Source organism: Eleutherodactylus coqui, chromosome 1 (genome assembly GCF_035609145.1).
Source record: "Eleutherodactylus coqui strain aEleCoq1 chromosome 1, aEleCoq1.hap1, whole genome shotgun sequence".
NCBI lineage: Eukaryota > Metazoa > Chordata > Amphibia > Anura > Eleutherodactylidae > Eleutherodactylus > Eleutherodactylus coqui.
The window spans coordinates 40,562,427-40,587,362 of record NC_089837.1 but is presented as its reverse complement, the minus strand read 5'-3'; the positions used below and the strand labels follow the sequence as shown (position 1 = coordinate 40,587,362).

The following is a 24,936-nucleotide window of genomic DNA, read 5'->3' as shown; positions in this document are numbered from 1 at the left end:
CGTAATCTGTCATCCCTCTCTTGACCAAAAGGGGAGGGGTTGAGAATCTTCGGCAGTCAGGAAAAGTTTTATTTTCTTAAATTTGATGAGACATTGCAGGCAGGATCAGATTAATAATGAATTGGCTTAAAGGATATTACATTTGCAATGTGGATAGATGTTCGTGGATTATTCTGCCCTGTTTTAACTCATGTCTCTGTTATTGGCACTGACATCTTACAAGCCTTATCTGCATCCATCAAATTCTCACCGGATGGATCAGTATGGGTTGAGACCTCAGGTACCAGTTTAGAAGAGTTTTACAAACTAACTGCTCTCTTGGTGGAGCCAGCTCATGTGTTTGTCCTGACAGTCGCTGAAGAAACCTAGTTTTCCATGGTTCCTGACAATTTGTGGGCCACTTCTAAGACAGACATAGGGAAATTGAATGTAACCCCCTTATCCCTGATGGTATATCTGAAACCAGGCTACACACCCCTGGGTCAAACAGGAATCCCTTTAGTTTCCCACAAGAAAATCCTGTTTGGGAACAAGTGGGAGACTTGGTTCAAATGGGGGCGTTGCACGAGATATGTTCTCCAGCAAGTGCCCCTCTTTTCCGGTCAAGAAAAAAGGCAAAAAAGGTCAGCCAGACACCTACCGCATGGTCCATGACCTCCACGAGGGGAACAAGGTTACGGTTCTGCACTACCCCCTAGTGGTCCTCACCCCTCATGACATCCAGAGCATACTCACGCAAGTGCAACCCAAGCACTTATCTCTGGCCTGTCTGATCCAGCTACAATGCCTCCTAGCATCTCTTTTCAATGTTGTACTATCTTGAACTCGCCTATTTTTCTTTCAATTGAGTATCCCATTTAAAATGGGGGAGGGGAGGCATAAGTTATCTAGGTACTGCAGATCAACTATTTTTAATTTTTTTTACAACAAGATTCTGATCTATTTGAAATAGAATATCAGTATGATTGTCCAGCATTGATACAAAAAGAAAATTCTGGTTTTAAAATAGTTGACAATGCATATTTTGAGCTTTTGTAGATAGTACCAGGGTGAGGATTGACAACTCCACACCTGATATGCAGTGGTCATACAACATAATGTCCTAAAAGCAGAAGCTCTGCCTCCGCATGTCTCAGCACAAGAAGCGGAACTGAAGGCTCTCATTGAGGTGTGTAGAGTGGCTAAAGGTAAGACGACAAACATTTACACTGATTCCTGGTATTCATTTGGCATAGCTCATGATTACGGCCCAATATGGAAGGCCAGACCGTTTCGTACCTCAGTAGGACAGCCAATTAAGAATGGTGCAATGGTGCAGAGTCTCATTGAGGACCTACTTCTACCTGACAAGGTGGAAAGCTCACCCGAATTCCTACACTGGAGAAGCAAGAGGCAACGCCCTTGCAGAAAGCACAACAAAGACAGCGGCCCTCAAGCCTTAGAAGAAAAGAAGATATCAACAAAAACCTGGACATTCATAAAATTTTGGACATTGATATGCTAAAGACTTTACAGTTACAAGCCAGCAAGGAAGAAAAGGAAAAATGGACTAAAAATGGGAGCAGCTGGACAGGACAGCGTATGGCAAACAGTCAACAGATCTTGCCTACTATGGTCCCTGTACCCCATGATGGCCCAGATGATGCACAGAACGACGCACCTATCAAAAGCAGCAATGATGTCGACGCTTGAACGTGGACGGGTGGCTCCTGGGTTCTCTGTAGCTGCTACATCATTTGTCCGGTCTTGCATGATGTTCGCCATAAGCAACCCAGGGCAGAAGTAAATTTGCCACAAAACACTTGCCTAGACCACTCTACCCATTTCAGAGATTGCAAATTGACTACATTTAGCTTCCACCTGTTGGGAAGTATGAATATGTGCTTGTTGTTGATGTTTTTTTCAGGTTGGAGGCCTACCCTTTTGCCAAGGTAAATAAGCAGGTAACCCCAAAGAAGCTCATGAATGAGGTAATCTGCAGCTATGGGGTACCAGAAGTGATTGAGTCAAACAAAGGTACATACTTCACAGGTAAAATAATGCAACACATCATGTCTGCTCTGAATATATCCAAGGCCTTTCACACACCCTACCATCCACAGATTAGTGGGAAAGTAGAAAGGATGAACAGTACACTGAAATTAAAAATACAAAAGGCAATGGAAGGAAATGGGCAAACTTTGGACTGAGTGCCTTCCATTAGCCCTTTTCTCAGTTAGGTACATACCTAGCAGCAAAGAAAAAAAAAGAAACAAATAAATAAATAAAAAGTTCTGAGATAGCTTTCAATTTACATATGATAGTATTTAGAACACTGTCATAGGTCTTCGCTCAGACTTTGTTTCATAGAATGTCACTTTTACCTACAGTGCACCTTGCTCATGCCACTCAACGTGTCAGTGTTGCAACGCTCTCAGTCCAGCTACCTTGCTACATCTGGAAAAGAAGGGAAGTGGGAATAATCACCTGATAGCTTTTTCCTTTCAGCTTGATAGACATGACTATGAACTAGCTAATGGCCCAGGAGACGGGATTCAGTCATGTTGATCAGTCATTAGATAACCCTGATTTTGCACTCCTTGTGGATGGATCGAGGTATGGTCAAGTAGGCAGGTTCTATAGAGGTTATGTTGTGCTCTCCTTACCCATCTGAAGAGCGAAGACATTCTTGAAAGCAATTAAAAAAACAAAAACAGTAAAGGTGTACAAGCACTGATGTCAGCTCTCTGGCTGCCCGAGAGAGTTGCCTGAAAACGCAACAAAAGGCCACTCCAAGGATTGCACAAAAGAGGCAACCATAAATCACCCGGCTGATCAGGCTGTGAAGACAGCCACGCAGAGGCCCAGACTTGATCCTCCAGGGGTTGGGGCGGTACAGGTACCCTCTCAGACTTCACCCCCGGTGGATTATGACTAGAGATGAGCGAGCGTACTCGGAAAAGCACTACTCACTCGAGTAATTTGCTTTATCCGAGTATCGCTGTGCTCGTGTCTGAAGATTCGGGTGCCGCTGCGGCTGACAGGTGAGTCGCAGCGGGGAGCAGGGGAGAGTGGGCGGGAGAGAGGGAGAGAAAGATCTTACCTCCGTTCCTCCCCGCTCTCCCCTGCAGCTCCCCGCTCCGTGTCAGCACCCGAATCTTCAGACCCGAGCACAGCAATACTCGGATAAAGCAAATTACTCGAGCGAGTAGTGCTTTTCCGAGTACGCTCGCTCATCTCTAATTATGACCTGTTGATTGGTTGCCTGCTTTTGTAACTGACAGTGGGGAGAAAGGAACAATGGGAACCAGCAAGAGGGGCAGAGAGACACCTGGAGCTAAATGAATGGTATCCAGCAAGCCTTGTCTCCCACAGGCCCCTATCCTGTCATGGCTCCTGCCTCCCATGGAAATACACACCTGTCCTAAACAGCTATGACAGATGTGGTTGCTAGTCACTGGTCTGCACCAGGATTTAGCGTCACGGCAGCTAAGTACACACAGGGCTGCCTGATTTGTGCACAGAACAATGTGAGTAGATCTGTATAGGCTCCAATGCAGTGTACCTCTCGTCCTGACTACTCGTTCCAATGTCTTCAAGTAGACTACTTCCTGCTGTTAAGGGTGGGTAAGTACGAGTTCATTCTGGTCCGCCTAGACCCGTTCTCAGGGTAGCCAGTCTGGAATACCCGCTCACAACCACTACCAAAAACTGATCTCTGAGGTGGCATACAGTTACAGAGTACCAGAGACAACTAAGAGTGACCGAGGTACTCCCTTCATGGGAGAAGTGAAGCAGAAAGTAATGAAAGTTTGGGGTAAACTAGCCTTTTATGCTCAGTACCATCCACAAACCAGTGGTAGAGCAGAAAGTTTAAATGGTACCTTAGAAACCGCGAGCCAGAAGGCCATGGCAGTGCTCAATAGACCATGGACCGAGTGCCTGCGGTTGGTACTCTTCTCCGTAAGGTACTCACCTGATAGAATATAACTCCAGATGCAGCCTGGTAGCTTGACAAACTGTGTTATTGCTCTCACAAAACACTTAACTAATGTATGTTAAAGAGTGTTTGCTTCCCTTACAGAGCCTGACAGGTTAGAAGGAACTCATTCTGTGAAAATAGGAGGTTGGGTGGTTACTAAAAGACACGTTCGTAAAGCTCTAGAACCCAGTGTTCCTGACCACCGCTACAGATGTTCAGCTGGAAGGACAAATCCAATTGGATACACGTGTCTCGTTGCAAGAGTCTTCCCACCATGATGAACATATGCTTTCTCCTAGGTTGTTCAATCCCTGTTATCTTTTTCACAGCTATGGTTCCAGAACTAAGGCTCTGAAGGGTCTAACTAGCCTTTTTAAGGAACTAGCAGCAAATTCTGGTATCTCCTGAGCCTTTTTGATGACTAGTGGACTGATATTTTCGGCAGATGGAGCCACCAGATTTCATCTTTTGCTAGAACTTTAGTGACTATTCTTACTGACATTGCTATTATTGACTGCATTATTCGGTGCCTTCAAGAAACTTTTCCAAAGACTTTTGACAAAGCAGTCTCTGTTATGTATGATGATGCTTTGCCTTTGACTACTGACTCTAAAGCTGGATCTGCTTTCGGTCAGCCATCTTTTCTTGCAGTGCCTTCCTATGATACTTTTTGTTTATGCATAAGATAAGAACGTCGGTTGGGGGAGTCGGGGAAGTAGTGTAGGAATACCGGCACTTGCCATTAGGGCATTTGTAAGTACCTGAGATAGATGTTCGCTTGGCTGCTCTAAGGAAACAAAAAGGAGGAAGTGTTGTAGTAATAATAATATAAATGTGTTTCTTTAATCAGCCTATGCAAACACATATTCACGTATCCACCTTCATAGAAAATAGCTAGCAGTGAAATGGTTAACTGGTTCAATACTGTACACTGTGTTTCTTTTGCATTCTTATTCTCGTATCTGAAATACACTCCTACACAGGTTCCCAAGACTTAACAAGGTCCTGAGACGTGTTTCCCATGAGAAAGACCTGTGATGCCCACCGCTCATAAGAGGGGGGCTGCTCCTTATCTCATCCCTTGCATTCCTTGGTCCAGATTGGAATATTAATAAAGTCTATGCTACTTGGGTAAATAGAAATTACGGGTTCACATAGCAGCATACACCTGGGGCGTAAACATATGTTAATCATCAGCATCGTTACATACTAGGCCAATCATGAGTTGTTATGATGTTGGGAGGGGTATGCATATAATTGATGCATCATATTCAGTATAACTGTATTGTACTTCCTTTCAATAAACCAGAAGGGTATGGGGGCTCACGGGGAGTATCCGTGAGTTCAAATACATATATTCATGCATGAACCCTTTCATTATAACCAATCTGGAGCAAACCAGTGAAATCTTCTGGAATATGATTTATTCCCATAACACAACCCACCTTTTTTGTTTGTTTTATCTTTTATCGGTGTTCGCTGTTTTGTGCTTCACATTCTGCGCATATAAACGCTTCTATATCCTAACTCATTGGTTCTTTTCGAAGTGTGCATTATGAACGCGCACCACACACGCCCGTGTGAACGAGGCTTTAGTGTGTAATGGTGACATGTATTTCCTTTGTCCGTGTGCAGAACTGCACATTTATCAGTGTTACACCTCATCTGCCACTTTTCTGCCCTTCAAATACCCACATCCATTTGCACCGGCGTTGTTCTCTCTGGTGGTAATTACTTTACATAGTTTTGTATCATCTGCAAATATGGATCTTTTACTGCACAATCCGTCTACCAGGTCCTTAATTTATTAGAAAAAAATTGGGCCCTAAATCGACCCCCGTGGTACCGCACTAGTAACTGTGAGCCTCCTCTACTGCCCCTCTGCTGAGCTCTGCCCCTTATATACTGATCACATGACGGTGACATCACAGGTCCTTCAGTCACCACTTCTCCTCACGCATATTAACATTTTCATCAACACTTTTGCCCTATTCATCAATTCCAGAAACCTGATTGGTTGTTTGGGTTGGCTGATTCACAAATGTTGCTGAAAATGTTAATATGCCCTCCTCACTGCTGAGCTCCGCCCCTACTGATCACATGATGGTGACATCATCACAGGTCCTTCAGCCACCACTTCTCCTCACTGCTGAGCTCCGCCCCTACTGATCACATGACAGTGACATCATCACAGGTCCTGTTACAGTGTAGCAGATGCAGAGCAGGTTGTGATCACTGCTGTTCTTTGTTATCAGCCAGCATTCTTCAGAGACTTGTATATAGAGGTAAGAGGCGGCGGAGGGTCTTGTGGGGAGGTCAGACATGATCCATGTGGTTATTACTACAGGGGTGCGGGGAAGGTTATCCTCCAGTGGAGGGGGGGATGTATATGAGAGCGCTCACACAGGGTGGATGGAGAAGGTTGGGTTGTAGGGGAGGACGGGGCTCTCGACTTCAGGCGTCCTACCCCCTCCGGCCACTGGTGTGCGCCGCAGCTCACCTCATTCACTTGCCAAGATGGACCCCTACGCTGCCACCAGCAATGTCTCCAGGAGCCAATTCCCAGCTGGGGGCGTTACTGAGCGGTCTGCCCCGCCAGCCCATCTCTCCACCCATATTTCAGGTGGAGACATATTAAACTAATACAGCAGAGTTTAACCCCTTAACACCACAGGACGTAAGGTTACATCATGGCAGCGGGGTACTTAACGCAACATGAGCTTACGAAAGCTTACGTCATGTAGCTGGCGTGGGATCAGAAGTGAGCCCGCACCATCGGGCAATGGGAGCCGACTGTTACCAATAGCCAGCCTCCCGCTGCAACAGTGGGGGTGCCTAAGCACAGCGACCCCCGCTGGTAACCCTTACATGCCATGATCTATGTAGATTGCGGCCTGTAAAGGGTTCACAGAGGGAGTGCGCTCCCTCTGTGACATCATCGGACCCCGACAAAATGATCACGAAGGAGCGATAGGTTGCCATGGCAACAGGATGCGATACTGGCGCCCTGCTTTGCCAATGATCGCCATAACAAGCGATAAGGCATTGCAGTACAAAAGTCTTTGAATGCTTTATCATAGAGGCTATGGTTAAGGTCCCCTTCGGGTATAAACAATGTAAAAAAACAATAGTGTAAAAAAAAAAAAAAGTTATTTAAAAAAAAAACTTTTTTTCATCATTTTCCCCTATTTGAATAAAAAAAAAATATTTAAGAAAAGCCCCACGTGTGTGGTATCGTGTCTGTAACAACCTGGACCATAATTTAAGCACACTATAAATCCCGAGCAGCAAAAAAAAGGTAAAAAAAACATGGGGACAAAATGCGTCTTTTGTTCGTTTTACCTTCCAAAAAGCACAATAAAAGTGATCAAAAAAGCAGCATGTACCCCAAAATGGTACAAATAAAAACTACAGCTTGTGATGCAAAAAACAAGCCCTCACTGAGCACCGAAAAATGTTATGGAACTTTGAATGCAGTGATATAAAAATAATAAATAAATAAAAAACAATGGTGGAATTGATGCATTTTCTCTACTTGTTCTAAAAATTGATAAAAGTTTTACAAAACATTATATGCACCAAAAAATTATACCAATAAAAACTACAGTTCACCACACAAAAAACAAGCCCTCATACGGCCGTATCGACGGAAAAATAAGTTATGGCTTTTGAAAAGTGAAGATCACAATCACCCAAAAATCGCTGCGATCTCAATGCCAAAATACGCCATGTCCTTAAGGGGTTAGTCTTGCAGTTTTTAAGTAAAGACGTGCGGATTCTATCAGACACAGAATTCCAGCCCCATAGAGATAACATTGTGAGGCCGAAATATTCGCGCGACTAATTGCGTCCCTCATGAGAGGTCCCTAAAGGTCATAGAGGAATTGTAGCATCACCTCCCAAGTGTCACTCTACTGGACGCACCGGCCTGCTACTGGCCCAGGCGTCGCCCTTCTGGGCGCATCGGCCTGCTACTGGCCCAGGCGTCGCCCTTCTGGGCGCATCGGCCTGCTCCTGGCCCAGGCGTCGCCCTTCTGGGCGCACCGGCCTGCTCCTGGCCCAGGCGTCGCCCTTCTGGGCGCACCGGCCTGCTCCTGGCCCAGGCGTCGCCCTTCTGGGCGCACCGGCCTGCTCCTGGCCCAGGCGTCGCCCTTCTGGGCGCACCGGCCTGCTCCTGGCCCAGGCGTCGCCCTTCTGGGCGCACCGGCCTGCTCCTGGCCCAGGCGTCGCCCTTCTGGGCGCACCGGCCTGACACAAGTTTTCTGCTTCAGGTTTTTCAGGTCTTTTAGGCCGCCCTCACACCGGCGTTCGGGGCAGTTCAGGGTTTCCATCTCTGCTTTGTTTTTGGAGGAGAGAAATTTATATTTCAGTGGTGTTTCAAAAAAACAGAGAAACTTTTGTTTGCTTACATTCCGTCAAGTCTTCCATTTCTGTGATACAGGCAAGCATGGAGGCTCTAGTTCCCTGTTGTACCGCTAAAGCTTGGATACATGATGCGATATGTGTGAGCATGGAGGCTCTAGTACCCTGTTGTACCATTTCTAGCTTGGATACAATATGTGATACAGGGGGCCATAGAGGCTCTAGTACCCTGTTGTACCACCTCTGGCTTTGATACAAGTTGTGATACAGGCAGGCATGGAAGGATACAAGTTTGTATGGTATGCTCTACATATCGATTCACACTTGCTGTAAATGAGCCTCTAAATCAGTGGTGGCGAACCCATGGCACGCTGAGCAGCGATTTGATGGGAAAGGGGATAAGTATATAGGTCTCAGCATGGCACTACCACTACTGTGGCTGATATAGGGGATACTATTAGTAATAGCATTATTACTGGGGCCGCTGTGGGATGTCACTATTGCCACTGGGGCCGCTGTGGGATGTCACTATTGCCACTGGGGCCGCTGTGGGATGTCACTATTGCCGCTGGGGCTCTCACTATTACCACTGGGGCCGCTTTGGGCTCTCACTATAACCGTCAGGGTATATTTACATGTGATGGAAATGCTGCATAATATCCTCAATGGAAATTTCTGTGGCAAATTCTGCAGCATTTTTCCACATCCAAAAAGCAGTCACAATCTGCACCCTGTCTATTTTGAAATAGCCCTGTCCTTTTTAGAATGACAGAAGTAAAATCATACGTTGCCATAAGCCCCGCCCCCTGATGTGTTCACACTTTGCCATAAATAAGTGCGTTTTGGGTTGCAGTTTGGGCACTCGGTCTCTAGAAGGTTCACCAACACTGCTCTAGATCATGCAAACTGCTGTCCCAGATGGTCACATACATGTTGCGTTTCTGTTGGTGATAAATCTGGCGACTGTTCTAATCATTTACATATCTGCCTGAGATGGAACTGCATGCCAAGTTTTGCAGCAAAACTACAACTTCTTCTAGTTGCTGGATTTCTTCTTATTTTTTGACTGTGTTGTACACGCTGCACAGTACTGCAATGCCGGTCATGATTTACAAAGACTGGGAAGAGAGAAGGTGCTAGACCAGACCTGGGCAAAGCACGGCCCGCGGGCCACATCCGGCCCGCTGAATAGCTCGGACCGGCCCGCAAAGAGTGTCCTGGTGACTCACCAATGAGTCCGGTGTCAGCAACGGGAAGCAGCGAAACTATGCACTCCGAAGCCTTGTCCATTTTGTTCACTTCTGTGCTGTGCTAATAGTTATTCAGGCCTTACTTATTCAAGCACCTCTACCAATGACGTAGGCTTGAATAACTTTATTAAACAGCACATAAGTTAACAAAATGGACAAGGCTTCGGAGTTTGTAGTTTCACTGCTTCCCGATGCTGAGTAAGTGATGCCACTGTAACTTCTGAGTGCCAGGATGCTCGTTGCGGACCTTGGGGAGTGCCAGGACAATCGTTCCACGCTCGTCATTGGTAAGTGTCAGGACTTTTCCCTTTGCATTGTAATTAGAATAATAATACTAATAATATTCACTTTTTAATCTCTCTTCTTGGGGCAGCTCTCTGTGCCCTCTCCTAGGAGCATACTACTGTGTATTAATCTATTTTCCGAGGTTAGCTGTTAACCCTTAAATATGGCGGCTAACATTAAAAAAAGAAAAATTGATGCAGAATGCCGAGTTTTTAACAAAGAATGGACTTCTAAATATCTATTTACTGAAACCAAAGGTAAAGCTGTGTGTTTAGTTTGTGGAGAGCAGATAGCTGTATTTAAAGATTACAATTTGCATCGCCATTATGAGACTAAACACGGAGAGAAATACAAGAACTTGACGGAGGCAGAGCGGGCACGGGTATCTGAAGATTTGCTAGATATTACAGCGCCATTCATTTTCAATGGCGGCCGTATTCTGGCCGCAAATCGGGCGGCTGGAATACGGCCCCATTAAGGCAATGTGCATGGAGCCTTCGTATGTTGGTCTGGCCCTCTAAAACCATTCCAATTTCTCGTGGCCCCATGGGAAAATTAATTGCCCACCCCTGTGCTAGACAAATAGCGGAAAAAACCTCTTGGATAGAGAATAAATGAATTGGCATAGGATTGACCTTACAGAAGACCCAACACATTCCTGCCAGATATGGCTTCACCAGGAAATTAAGAATAGGGTTATAATTGCATGCAAATAGAAGTAATCTCTCTCACGTTGGACTACAGGGAGGTCGATCAGTTCTACTGCATAGATGCTAATGGGAGGTAATCTCAGCCCCATGCAGTACTCCCTCTCATGCCTTGTTGGTCTGCAAGGAGATCCATCACATATAATCCATCAGTGATAACGGGAGACAACCCCAGTCTTGTGCAGCACTAGGGTGTTGGAGGTAAGTAAGTGCGCAGCATCTGAACTAGTAATAGTACAATTTACAGTTTATTAGGATCCCAGTGTGGGAGAGATGATATAGAATGGTTCTTCCCCACTGTAATGGGTCACCCCCTCAAAACACTGATCGTATCAGAGATAGCAGAAGTCCCTCAGTGTGGAGATTCAAGCCATAAGAAGAGTATAAAGACGAATGGCTGGTATAGAGCTCTGGAGGAAGACATGGGTGGTCTGTGGATAGAAAAATCTATCTTATGGTGCTAAAATAGTCCTGGAGTAAAAAGCTCAACCACACGGATACAAACGGGTGTATAATAGAGCAGCTGCAGCTTCTCATCAGGACATAACTGATCGATCCAAAAAAAGATCAAATAGGTCAGCACTTCCCAATAGAAATCCATAGGTGCACGTTAAACCATGGCTGCAACATACAATAGGACCCATCTGAAAGGTTGGTCACCTAAATGTTAATAGATGGGCCAATATGATTTGATCAAATTATATACCAAGAATCTTGCATTATTTAATGCATTTAGTGTATTATAGGTATGTCTATTTCTGATATCCAATGAATTTTGAGTGCTGTTGCCACTTTTTGGTTTCTGCTTCCATAACTGATAGATCCGGGACTGAAAGAAGCCAGAGATTAGATGGAGAACTCAGTGTAACCTCCTTAAGAACATCATATTGTTACCCTGTTTCCCCGAAAGTAAGACGCGTCTTATATTAATTTTTGCTCCCAAATATGCGCTACGTCTTATTTTCAGTGGGTGTCTTATTTCGCCGCAGAAAATCCGTCTGTGGCCGCTAATCCCTCAATTGGCCAGCTTTGTGGACGAAATTTCTCAGAAATCTCATCCACATGGGACAGCAAATCTGTCACGGCAAAGCTGGGAGAAGCTAGTGTTGTGGTGCAGATTCACCGGCCACAGAAACAGAAAAGCGTGCAGCCAGGTCACTTCAAAACAAGCGGCTGAGTGCCGTGGGTTTTGAAGCAGCGCTTTCCCGGCGGAAATCTCGCTGTTTATCGCTGTGGCCAAACTGCGAGATTTCCGCTGGAAATACGCTCTGTGAGAACCCAGCCTTAAGAATCACACAGGGTGCCTGACTCACACACAGAGCCATAAAAAAATAAGGGCTGTAAAGTAACGTAACTGTCTGCAGACAGAAGTTCCTGTACCACTTGTAAGCAGGGATGGTATTGCAGCTTCCGGCCACCAGGGGGCGCTCATCACAGCAGACATGTACAGCAGGAACAGAACGTACAGTATGAACTTTTCCAGCCAGCAAGGGGAGCTCACAACAGCACACTCGTACAGCACAGCAGGAGGTAGGAGACAACGGGGATGGCAGCAGGTACAGGCCTCTCGACTTGCCTGCACACTTTAGTATGCCTTACTATCGGGGTGTGCCTTATATTTGCGACTTCTGCAAATTTCTTAATGTGTCTTACTTTCAGGGGTGCCTTATTTTCGGGGAAACACGGTAGCGCAGAGAAGACCTGTGCTAAGGTATACCTTACAGCTCCTAATTATTAAGTATTATGTATATGCAAGCAGCTGAGGGAAGCAACACATTACACAGGAAGGTTATGAGAAAGTTCCTTTTTAAAAAAAAAATTGAATACCCATATTTTTATAGACATTAGAAAAAAGTCTATATGATGCTTCCGTCATGCGCAATAATTATTGCTTCTATGTATAAAAATACGCATTTGTGTGGTTTTATTTACTATCATGTACACAAAATGCACATTATTCTCTTAGCAACTGGTAAAGGTTCTTTTACTACAGCTCGTAATAAGTTCTATTTTATGTACTTCTACATTCCTGTAAGTTTTCCGGTTAGTTCCTCTTTAACTTTCACATTCTTTCCTTAACATTTATCTACAGTAAACCACAACCTGTAAACTACTGACCATACCTATGAAGTTTAACATACATTTCAGAGCAATGATATAATCTACTATAATCAAAAATTAATTAATGTTTCTCACTGATTAATTTATAAATGGACATGAGATTGTTAGATTTAAAATAGAAATATAAAGCAATTATTTGTTTGTATATTGAGAGCTCTATCAGCCCCCCCTCCCCCCCCCCCCCCTTTGCGGCTGTTTTCCATCTGCATGGTCTCCATTTTCACTTTTGAAACTTGACCTTATATTTTTATTTGCTACTAACACAAGGCCTATTTTTTTTCAAAATGTGGGCTTTAGAAGGGAATGAGAAAAGAAAGGAAAGTGGTAAAGTAAATCCAAACTGCCATATGTTGGTCTTAGAGATGCAGGAATGGAAGTACTTGAAAATACAAATGTCTATTTCTTTCTGTAGATGTCTTCTTTCTTCTGGTACCTTCATTCTCCAGCTTTTTGTGAATTCCACTGTGGAGATGTCCTTTTGTACACCATTTGTTGCTGAAGGTTTTCAGGAAGTAGATTTTATTTTTAACCCTCCTTTGGCCTTTCTTCAGCTGGCAGTTGGTGTCCTTCAAACTGTTCAATGACGTTCACTCTGATTACAGTTTAGTCCAAAGAAAAATACATTTTTGGTGGAGAATGCGGGCATAATAAGGACAATAACCTTCTGAGAATCATGGGCAATCTTGATGAAAAATCCACTGATTTGAGGGAAATTCACCAAACTTGCTGGAGCATTGTGAAGCTAGATCCCAGTATATCTGACTTGTAGTCAGATACTCAATTATTACAGACATGGCAGAAATGTGTAAGATAGACTGGTCAATAGTCATTTTCTAGAAACATTCCATTTGGTAATTTTAGTTGTGGTGATTGCAGGATGTGTCCTTATAACAGAAGGGCAAAACTCTCCAGACTGCTAGTACAGGTTATGTTTAGCAATTGCAACATTCTGCAAATTTTAATACTGTAGAAGTGGTCTATTTGGTTATCTGTACTTGCTCTCTTAATTATGTGGGTAAGATTATTAGAGCGTTACAGAGGCGTATTGGTGACCACCTTGGTGATGGGTGAAATCATAGAGGTAAACCTCTTGCTAGTCACATAAATGGAGTACATGGAGGTGATATGAGAAATCTGAGCTATAGTGTGATGCAGAAATATGCCAAGCTATTTTAGAAATAATCCTGTTACCATGCGGCAGTTGCTGGTCCTCCCGGGGTGGCGTGGTGCAGGGTCCCAAGGTTGGGGCGTTTACCCCCGGCTTGTGGTCCGGCTGCCGGGGGCGCAGGTGCCTGGGTGGCGTAGTGATGGTGGCGCGCGCACACTTGTGAGTGCAGCTGTTGTGCACAAACTCCCTTTTATTATGTTCTGTTGGGAGTTGGCTGTCTCCCTCTCTCCGCCCCTGGGCGGAGGCTTTTATTTAAAGGTCGGGCAGAGACTGGCAATCGCTGCCAGTTATTGGTTTCCCTCAGTGGGCTAGCTAGTCTGCCTCTGTTGGTCTCCTGCTTGTCATCTTGTCTGCTATACTTTGCTATTATCTGCCAGGTTTTTCTATCTGCCTTAGTTCTGCTTAGTATTGTACGTTTTGGTTATTTAAATCTACCCTTTCTGTCGGTATTGTACCCTTTCTATGCAGGTACGCCAGCGTCCCTCTTTTGGTCCCTAGTGAGAGTAGGGACCGCCGCCCAGTTGCCCGCCTGGGGTAAGCCAGGAGTGGAGGCAAGTAGGTGGGGACAGGGGTTGTGGGTGAGATCTAGGTTTTTAGCTTCTAGAGGTTTAGCTTTTCAAGGGAAAAATACAGAAATCAAGAATGTTCACAATGGTAAATTTTGGGGGGAATTTGGAACTGATTGGATAGTATGACGAAGTAACTCATAAACACTTAGCTAAAGTTCCTAAAACAGGAATTAGAGAAAAAAGATATACATTGTTAAGTTAATTATTTCTCCTGGTATTTTAAAAATGAGGTCATTGCCCTATGGGGTGAGAAACTCCTTGAAACCATCTTACAACAATGAGAAGAGGCTATTTTTTGACTAATTTTTGATGCTACACCAGATATCTCACACCAAGAACAAAATGTTCTTATACTCCATTATGTCCTATAGAATGAAGAAGTTTATGAGAGGTTTATTAAATTCATGAATTTTACTGGTAAAACTGCTGAGACAATAACTCAGGAAATACTTTCCACAAGAGAAACACTCAATGTACCTCTTGTTGACTGCCTCTTCCAATGGTATGACAACAGCTCAAATATGCAAGGAGACATAAGTGGAGTTCAAACAAGATTTAATGCTGCTAAATCTAGTCATGAAGTGATGACATTTTTTGGGAACATCAACATTTTTTACTGTCTCTTCTCGCATAGTCCTGCTCATTTGGAAATATTAAAACATATCTATTTATCTCTGCTAAGTCTCTCCGAGGCCTGATGGAGTGAAAGAATTCTAGCCGTGTGACCTATAGTCAAACACCCAGCAGTGCTCAAAGTCTTGGATATCCATCTTCAAAAACCCAATCACTACTTTGACTCCCTCAGCACGAAATTCTATCTTTTGAGAAGGTATATTGAGTCTTGCAAATGTCTTTTCATGACTTCATTTTGGCATAAAGTGCTATCAAGTATTGACCATAAAAATGTCATACAAAACAAGGGAATATCCCTCAATGCTGAAGTGCGAATGATAAAAGATCTCAAATCTTTTATCATTCGCACTTGTAATTGTTTCCTACGAATCTCTTAACTGCTGACAAAATGCAGCAGTTAAGAGATTCGTGGGAAACAATTACTCTTGAGGTAAAACTTGCTGCTGAAGCAATCAAGATGACACCTTGCTTTGATGTTCAAAGAAGATGAACCACTGGCCCTGAGAATGAAATTGAAGTTCAAAAACTAGAAGAAAAGGACTTCCAATCATCTGTCATTTTTCCTCCTTTGGATTTTACCATTGCAGACCTGAAAACAAGATTCTTGGCTGCTAATTCTCTCTGTGATTTATTTTCCCCAGTCCTCACTTCAATAGACCTAAAACAGGATGAACTAGAAATAAAAACTAAGAATCTTGTGGGAAAATCCCCAAAGGACTTGACCGAAGAACAGTTAGAAGAGGTCATTCATCGCACTGTTTTTGATTAAGAAAAAAAGCCTCTGTTGGGCGTGGCTAAGCTAACAAGGAGAGCGGTCACGGGGAGTGTTAGCGCAATTTTCGCTATTCGATATACTGTGGGTGCCATATTAGATAGAAATAATGTACAGGCCTGGAGAGCCTTTCAAAGACGACACGTCTTACATCATGTGGCCCAAAAGAGTCCGTCTTTATTTAGGCGGGTAAAAGTTTATATAAAGTTTCAAATCAGGAAGTTAGGTAATTTAGGATACAGTTACATTATTTTGTGTGCTGATAGGTCATTCTCCGAAGGAGGTATTTGTGAGGTAGCTGTGAGATCATTCACCCGGAAGGAGCTTCCTTTGAGCATGCTCTATTCATTCTTGACTTGTTGTCCAAAAGAAATACTTCCTGTTTTCTCTCCAGCCATTTCCTGTCCCTTTTACACAAAGGCATTCCTAGATAAGTTCTCTGCTGGTTAGAACCAGTTTATGGACACAAAGCACTGCTCCTTCTAATCTTGTGGAGGTGGGGGGGGCGGATGTTCCCTTCCCCCAGAGGATTAGATTAGAGACACAATATAGCATCTTCACAGCTGATTAAAAATACAGAAAATACAGACAAAATGGCGAACCTCTCAGCCATCTACCACAGGGAGAACAGCTCCTCTGACATAGCCGGAAAAAGTAAAAAAACAAAACAGATATTTGCCTGTTTCCCAGAATTCCACCTCTGTGGACCACCTGTGGACCAGCAGCTGGGCAGCAGAGAGGGAGTTTACCTCTCCAGCTACTTATCTACATCACAGCCTTGCGGGCCTACTGAGAGAGAAGAAGCCAGGACCTCAATTTTGGAAGCATCCACTCGAGCAACAACCCAGAGCCAGTATAATCCAAGAACAATCCAAAGCCAGTGCAGCAGGATCACATACTTGGACACAGCTCCTGAATCAAGATGAGGAGGCAGTGATGCTGGGACACGGGCGCCCCTGATCCCAGTTAGAGGGGACTGTAGGGGCCCAGCAGGGGGGAAGCCCAAGAGAGCAGAGGGGACAGTGAGAGCTCAAGCCTGGCAGTACCTGGCATAAAGGTCCCAAGTGACCCAGGCAGGAAGTGGAGGAGCCATCCTGTGTGTCTGCCTGGCAGCTAGCAGTGAGCCTGCACATGTAATACTTGCTGCAGATCCTGAGGCTCTCTGCACTGAGCCTCCACAGCTGCTGAGGGGGAAAGGGAGGAAAATCAGAGATACACTGTGTCAGTGCCCCAACATATAAGGGTGAAGCTGCCTCCCTCCCCCCCTCTGCGCTGCTCATCACTTGCCTGTTAAAATTGAAAGCTGTGGGGCAGAGTGTGAGAACACCTGCAGACTTCCTGCTTCGCAACCTGCACAGACCTCCACATACTCCTGTATGCCTGCTTGAGAACTGATTCCAAGAACTCGCAAGGATTTTTGCCCTCTGCTCCCTCTGGCAGTCCTGTAAATCTGAGGTTACAGCAACGCAGCCGATTCTCTATATCATCTATCTTTCTTTGCTGCACTGCAAAGCTGGAGCAAAGTGTTTGCATCCGATCCGAGAGCGCTGTAGTGGTGTCCTCAAGGTTGGAGACATGGGTCTCAATCTCGGTCGTGCATTCCTGCAGCTTTTGGACGTCTGCTTCAGTAGGCTAAAGTCCGACTGTAGGGAGTCAATTTTTTCTGTGGGAGCAGAGCGGGAATCCATGATTGCTTTGAGAATGTCAGCAATGGTTGGACCGTGTACAGGAGGTGAAACCGACGCGGTCTTCTTAGAGGATGTGCCTTGTGGGCTGAAGGGTTCATTAGATCGGGAGTCTATTGGGTCGCTAGGCCGGGCGTATTAAACTTGTTCACAAGTTTAGCTTGCTTAGTGGGTGCCATCTCACCGGAGGGATACAGTAGGAGATATCTGCAGGCTTGCACTTATAATATACCGCAGGGGGATCCACAGGTGGTTTAATACTTAATGTATAGCTGCTGAGGCATATTCTTGGCGTAGCAATGCCAGCGGGACCACATCACTACTAGATGTCAACAGAGAGCAGGTGACTAAGCCCAGTTTACTTTCCGACAGACCCATATTGACACCGGGGGACGTTTTTTGATCCTTCAAGGCACCTTTCAGGGGCGGCTTCCCATGTTAGCTAATATTTATTTGCCACCCCCTACTGATATGAAAGTAATCCATGAAGTGATGGCACAGGTGGTTTTGCTTGAGCCTGCCAAAGCAACATTTGCAAGGGACTTTAACCTTATTTTGGTTTCAGTGCGGGGCCGCTTTACTCCAGCCTCCTCAGGATTGCCCCGGCTACCTGTATGGGCTCAATCTTACTTGCTGGAGGAAATATGGCGCCTGTGACACCCGTATGACACCACCTACTGTTGTCACTCTTTAACATATAACACCTTTTCCCACATTGATTTATGCTTTGGCTCCCTGGAGTGTCTCCCCATGGTGTGTGATGTATCCTATCTGCACAGAGGCATATCAGATCATTCCCCACTCCAATTGGTCTTTGACCTCGGAGTGGAGGGTAGTCCCCCTTTGTGGAGACATAGTCCCCTATGGCTAGCGCAGGGAGAGGTGCAGGAATACGCTGAGCAAGAGATGGGAATGTACTGGGGGGTTAACGAGGGGTTAACCCCCTCAGAGCTAATTGCTTTCACTAGAAGGACCTTCCCGTCAGCCATAGCTGAGTACAGAAGATCCCCGCGGGCCACCCAGCTTGACTTGGAGTTCCGTCTTGTTGCTGTAGAGGCCAGGCACATAACGAATCCCTCCCCGGAAGCATACCTAGACATAAATAACTTACAACGGGAATATAAACTACTATTAACTGAATACACCAAAAAGAGACTTCTTTACTCCCGACATCAAGTTCTTAACCACAGGGATAAGAATGGCCTACATGGCCAGAGAGGACTAGTTGCTGACACCTATTACAGTGGTGCAAGACGCCTCGGGCGCTCGGATAGATGACCCACAACTAGTCAACCAAACGTTTGCCCAATTTTATAGAAATCTATACACCTCTAAACTTAGCTGCTCTGATGAACAACTCACAAGCTCTCTTGATGACATTCTCTTTCCTACGCTCTTTTCAGGATCGCCTATCTGGATGGTGTCATAAAGGGAAATAATGGATGCCATCAAGTCGCTCCCTAATAGGAAATCCCCGGGTGTGGATGGGCTTCCTGGGGAATGGTGTAAAAAGAAAAAGATATCCTGCGAGATGGAGTCTTGCCAGGTATCATGCACAAGGCCCTAATTGTTACGATCCCTAAAGCTAGAAAAGATCCTGTGGACTGTGGCTCCTACCGGCCAATTTCACTCCACAACAAGGACGTTAAGATTATTGCAAAAATACTGGCGATGCGCATGGACTCGGTCCTCAGAGAAATTATACATGCTGATCAAGTATAGATCTGAATCGAGGTGACTTTTTGATGTATGAACACTAACTGTGGGAAGCGCACCCTGGTGTTTATAGATAAGGCAAAAGCCTTTGACTCTGGGTATAAGGGTGTCGGCGGAAGTCTCTGTCTTTGGTGACTTTAATTTAACCCCCCTTCTGGACTGGGCAGAGGGACTGATGGCACGCTGGGCCTCTCTCCCACTTAGCCTAGTAGACAGAATTAATTTGATTAAAATGAAACTGTTGCCGAAGATTCTGTATGTATAACTCCCTTATCCTTGTTCCAAATGGCTTTTTTTCCACACTCCGTGGGATTGTACTACGCATCCTGTGGAGAGGTTCATCCCGCAGGATTAAACTAGAGACTCTGTGCCTCCTGGTGAACTGGGGAGGTCTAGCCTTACCCCATTACTACCACTATTTGGCCAGTCAATTGGTGTATGCTGGGTAGTGGCTGTCCTCGTCAGATTACAACCCGGTGGTGGGCCTGAAGCATAGGGTGGTCTGTCCTGATCAGAGTCTGAGAACGTTGTTGAAGTGAGGCCCCTTCTCTTCTACTGTCCCCCTACCCTCTCTCCTGCTAACACTAAAGGTGTTGCACAGGGCCTTTTAGCTGGTGCCTGTAGAGAAAGTTACGTGGTCCCCCGCATACTCCCTTCTGGAACAATCCACACCTGCGATGCTTTACTGAGTCTGCATTCTCAAGACTTCATGGGGTGAATGTCCTGTCTGACATAGTCACAGTCCTAAAACTGCAGATAGGCCATAACTTGCCTGAACATTCGTACTTTAGATATTACCAGCTAAAACATGTGATTGGGGCTCGGTTTTTGAGGTCTGTCCATACCACTGTCCCTGTCTCGATTTGGAGGGTCTGGCACACATGTGTTACCTCGTGAAGCCGCTGTCTAGTTTCTATGCCCAGCTAGTATAGCATCTGGCCCTGATGAAGGGGAGGGTCACCCTGAAGTGGGTCAATGATATTCCGGTTCTGTTGTCGGGGGAGGATGGGGACATACTGGTGGGTTCTGGCCCCCCCTGTGATTAGCGCTAGGGACAGACTTATTTAGGTCAAGTTCTTGCATCGGATATATTACACTCCTTCCAGACTGCACGTTATGGGTTTGCTTCCCTCAGCGACGTGCCCACGATGCTTGACGGCTGACTGGACCATTATGCATATGTTCTGGGACTGCAGTGTCCTGCAAGATTATTCGAGAAACATTCTCATATTGATGGAGTCTCACCTGGAGGCCTGAGGTGTGCCTCTCCAGGCTTGTTGGAAACCTCCCTGTGGCTGGGGCAACCCACATCTTATATAAACTGCTGCTCTTTTGTATCCTTTTTTTTGTTAAAAGTCGCGCTGTGTTGTTTGGGGGGTGCGAGTTGCTATAGTTCTCATTTTTGTTGTTATTTTCAGACTTAAGGTTTGGGAATCATTTTTTTGTAGTTTTTCTCATTATCTTTAATTAATTCTGTGTGAAACCCGCACAGAAATAGAACATGCCGCGATTTGTTTTCCGCGTGTGATTTCACGCAGACAAATCGCGGCCGTCTGCTTAGGATTGCGTTTTCAAACGCAATCCTATGGCAGCTTTCACGGGCGGAATTTCCACCCCGTGTACTGAGGGCCTAAGATAGGAGTGCTGAGTTTCTTGATATACTAAATATCCTCAGAATATGCCATAAATGGTAATGTGGGTTTGGCCTCTGACACGCACCCACTATATGTGCAGCCAGGGGTCCGCAGCAGCTACATCCAAGAGGACAATGAATGAAGAGGCGGCCACACATGTACAGCTCTCTATTCACATCTATGGGAGTTATGGAAACAGCTTGGGCAGCAACCTAGATATTTATGGCAAATCCCTAGAATCCATATAGTGAAGAACCTGAGAACCTGATTCTATCAGTCATCAATAAGTGAGGGTCTGTATGTCACACATTATGAGGTTTCTAGTAGGATTTAGAGCCTTTCTTTTTTTTTTTTTTTTCTTTTTTAAAGGTGCAGTACTAGACTCCTCCAGGCAACCCAATTTTCTCATCCAAAATGGTCCTTTCCCTGAATGAGCTATCAAGTGTGAGCAAGAGTGGGCATGACGTTAGCAAAAGAATATTAAACATCTCCTTAGAGATCATCTACCTGCTCACCGGAGAGGTAAGCCTTTCTATATTTTCGCATTATGTAACAAGTCGGATTAAGAGAAAAGAAAATCCATTCTAGAAAGTAATAGGAACAATCCAGTGTCCTGTATAACGGCTTCCAGACCTTCCAAGTGAGGGAGAACTAAAGAACTGAGCAGCAGAGAATGTGAAGATCGGCCACCAATATGGTCAGTTCTGTATGGTGGGAACCAATGAGCTAATAGTAATGTTGTAGGAGCAATGAGAATGGTAAGTAAGCTTGTTGTGGGGGAAGGAAAGGGCAGCCAGGAACCAGCAGGATCACATGGACTGAGTTTGACCTGGAGATTTGGATTTTTGTCACATCTATATAGACGGAAGACCTCGACCGACATTGATATTTTCCTGCATATGTTTCCAACACTATGAAGAGAGCTTTGAAATCAGAGTTCTCTTCTGCATAGTGTAATATACACACACATATATTAACTCTTATTTATTGATTAATAAATTTATTGCTAATAAAATCATCACGACAGTTCATTTTTATGTGTTTCTGTTGAGTGATTCCAAGGAATCGCAACGCACTTTCCCAACCCAAATAAATAAGAGCTGGGGCATGTGGCAGGAAAATTGGATTGGAAAGGGTTAATTATTCCTTTCTGAACATATTTCTCTTCAATTGGGTCTTCTAATCTCATCTGGTTGCTCTACCAGCTCAACATTTTTTATTGAATGAAAAAGTCCTGCGGTCAGCACTGGAGGCTCTGAAAAAAAAGAGCCTTAAGATCTTTTACGTCTTTCCTGATCGATTTTTATGAGCTTTTTCACAATTTTCATAGTCCATCTTTGGACTTGTTCTATTCTGTAGGTGAGGTCTCCAGAACTGAACATAGTATTCCAGATGTGGTCTCACCAGACCTCTATACAGGGGGATCATAATCTATCGCTTTTAACTGAGGCAGGAATACTTGGTTCAGTTCTCTACATGTCTCTCTCCATCCACAGGATTACACAATAGTGAAGAAGACCTTGGGTGACTGTACAACTTCCAACAGCCATCTCCATGAGACAGGAGGATGGAGCAAAAGCCAGAGCCCCATCACAGAGGCTCCTCCTCACTTACCGATACATGAGCAGAAGATCCTAGAACTCGCCAACAAGATCACTGAGCTGCTGACTGGAGAGGTGACACTGCTGGGAATGCTGGGTAATTATACAGTAACAGCACTAGAGGAGTCTGGGTAATGACGGTATCATTGTGTTGTCAGGTTCCTATAAGGTGTCAGGATGTCACTGTCTATTTCTCCATGGAGGAGTGGGAGTATTTAGAAGGACACAAAGATCTGTACAAGGATGTTATGATGGAGAACCACCAGCCTTGCAGCTCACAAGGTAGGAAGAGAAATACAAGATACAGTACATATAACGCTATATTTATTTTTTTGAGTGTCTTGTTGCCCAATACTCTCTTGAGGCTGGATACAATCTTATGTAACACATTTCCATGTGAGCAGTATGACATTTAATTTTAGGATCTCACAATTTAGGCTCTTTCATATTAATTTAGACACTTATCTTTGCTATAGATGTCAAACATATCCATATTGCTCCATCAGCTGATGGATGCCAAAGATGTGACAGCAGGAAATACTAGTGTGGTATGTGTAGGACTTGATATCCATTTTTATTTTTTAAGTTTACCACAATTTGTGGAGACCATAGCATGAAAAGGGAGCTTACTACACAGTGCCGGCTGATTCATATTGGTATACAGGGAAGATAGCACACCAGGCTGAAGGGGGGACCATATACAAAGTCTCTCAAAGCCAATGGGTTTTGCAGCTGGGGTGTTGTTGTTTGTTAGGGTTTGGATGAAGCTATATATTTGTAACAGTACTAGCCTGAGATGGAGTATTTATCTATGAGTTGTTGTGTAAGGAGTTGGCAATGTGGCATGTAATGGTAGAGTCAAGTTAGGCCTCTATATCACCACCATAGGAGGCTGTTTTCTTGGGAACTTAATACAAAGGCTTGATTGGGGATAACTGGTAGTAGAGGGGGAAGATTAGACATCAGCGAGAACTTGAATCTGTATCTCCTCCAGATGAGAAAAATGGTGTTGTTAGGTGTTGGATGGCTGAAGTCTTTACATTTGCATCCCAAAAAATGGTTTTGAGGTGGTTTGAGGCTATAAGAAATGCTTCTATTTCTACCCATAGAGGAGCCCTTAGGCCAGCCGACATGGGGGGGGGGGGGGGATTTGTGACAGTTGGGCTGCCAAGAAATATTTTTGCAGATTGGGGACAGATAGGCCTCTGACCCTTTTATGGAAGTGCATAATTTTTTGTTTGATGCGAGGTCTCTTAATCTTCCATATAAAGATTTCCTGTTGCATTTTCTTTAGGTCGGTGGTGGGAATATTGATGGGGAGACATCTTAAAAGGTAGAGGAGGAGGCGCAGTAGTACTGTCCCTTTGATGACATTTATACGTCCTACCCAGGAGAGGGTGGATTGGTCCAATTTTTTCATTTCAGCTTTGATTGTGCTAAATAGTGGAGGGTAATTCCGTTTGTATAGTGACCCTAAGGAGAGGGAGAGTTTGATACCTAAATAGGTAATGTAATGAGGGGGTGCCTGAAAACCGAAATTAAGCTTTATTAGTTTTTGCATGAGTGAGAGTAGGTTATGAAAAACAGCTTCTGTTTTATCAATATTTACTACTAGGCCCGACGTATCCGCAAAGGCATCTAGTGTAGCCATTAGGTTTGGGAGTGATGTGAGGCGCTTAGTAAGGGTGAGGAGAATGTCCTCTGCGAATAAGCTAACTTTGTAATTTTGTTTCCCTATTTCAGTGCCTGAAATGTTAGTGTTACGTCTAATAATACAGGCTGTGGGTTCTATTGCCAGGGCAAAGAGGGCTGAGAACAGGGAGCATCCTTGTCTTGTACCTCTTTGTATGGGTATTGTACCTCTTATGGAATTTTCAACTTTGCAGAAGGAGTAGAATATAGAGTCTGTAGGGCCTTGACATAAGCTCCCTGGATACGAACTTTCTCTAGAACCGCAAAGTCCCAGGAGAGACTGTCAAAAGCTTTTTCAATATCCAAAACTAGGACTACAAGTGCGTTTTTTTGCAGATGTGAGGTGTGAATGACATTGAGTATTTTTCTCACAGTGTCTGGGGCTTGACGGGCTGGAATAAAGCCGACTTGATCTCTATGGATCAGCGAGTGAAACAAGCAATTAAGTTGGGCGGTCAATATACTTGTGAGGATTTTATAGTCTAGATTTAGCAAAGAGATTGGGCGATTATTTTTAGGAGAGATAGGCTCTTTATTCAGTTTGGGAATGACTGTTATGTGGGCACTTACAGATTCCTCGGGGGTTCCTCTTTTGGATAGTATACCATTGTAAAAGAGTGTCAATGGATGGGATAAGAATGTGGTAAATGTTTTGTAGTAGAGGGATTTCGGGACAGAGACAGGTTTCAGGATATCTGACGTGGTAGATGGACTTTTTTGAGGTTTGTATGTACATAAAGCGCTGTAGAAATTGTAGAATTTTGGTCAATTTTATCTGGG

General features: G+C 44.5%; 2 protein-coding genes across 3 annotated transcripts in view; both read left to right on the top strand.

Moving 5' to 3' along the window:
- LOC136615891 (gastrula zinc finger protein XlCGF57.1-like) overlaps positions 1 to 24,936 on the top strand; it is a 112,535-nt gene that overhangs the window by 51,997 nt on the left and 35,602 nt on the right. The gene's annotated exons all lie outside the window — the stretch shown is intronic.
- The window catches only part of LOC136608187 (zinc finger protein OZF-like), an 83,685-nt gene that overhangs the window by 51,283 nt on the left and 7,466 nt on the right, over positions 1 to 24,936 (top strand). Inside the window, exons 1-4 of one of the 2 annotated variants that reach the window (XM_066589091.1) lie at positions 6,143 to 6,246; positions 21,233 to 21,385; positions 22,360 to 22,539; positions 22,623 to 22,746. In XM_066589091.1, the coding sequence (XP_066445188.1) occupies positions 21,278 to 21,385; positions 22,360 to 22,539; positions 22,623 to 22,746 (412 nt within the window). In that variant the 5' untranslated portion in view covers positions 6,143 to 6,246; positions 21,233 to 21,277. Of the gene's footprint in view, positions 1 to 6,142; positions 6,247 to 21,232; positions 21,386 to 22,359; positions 22,540 to 22,622; positions 22,747 to 24,936 lie in introns of those variants that run through there. The other variant, XM_066589092.1, reaches the window with a different exon arrangement.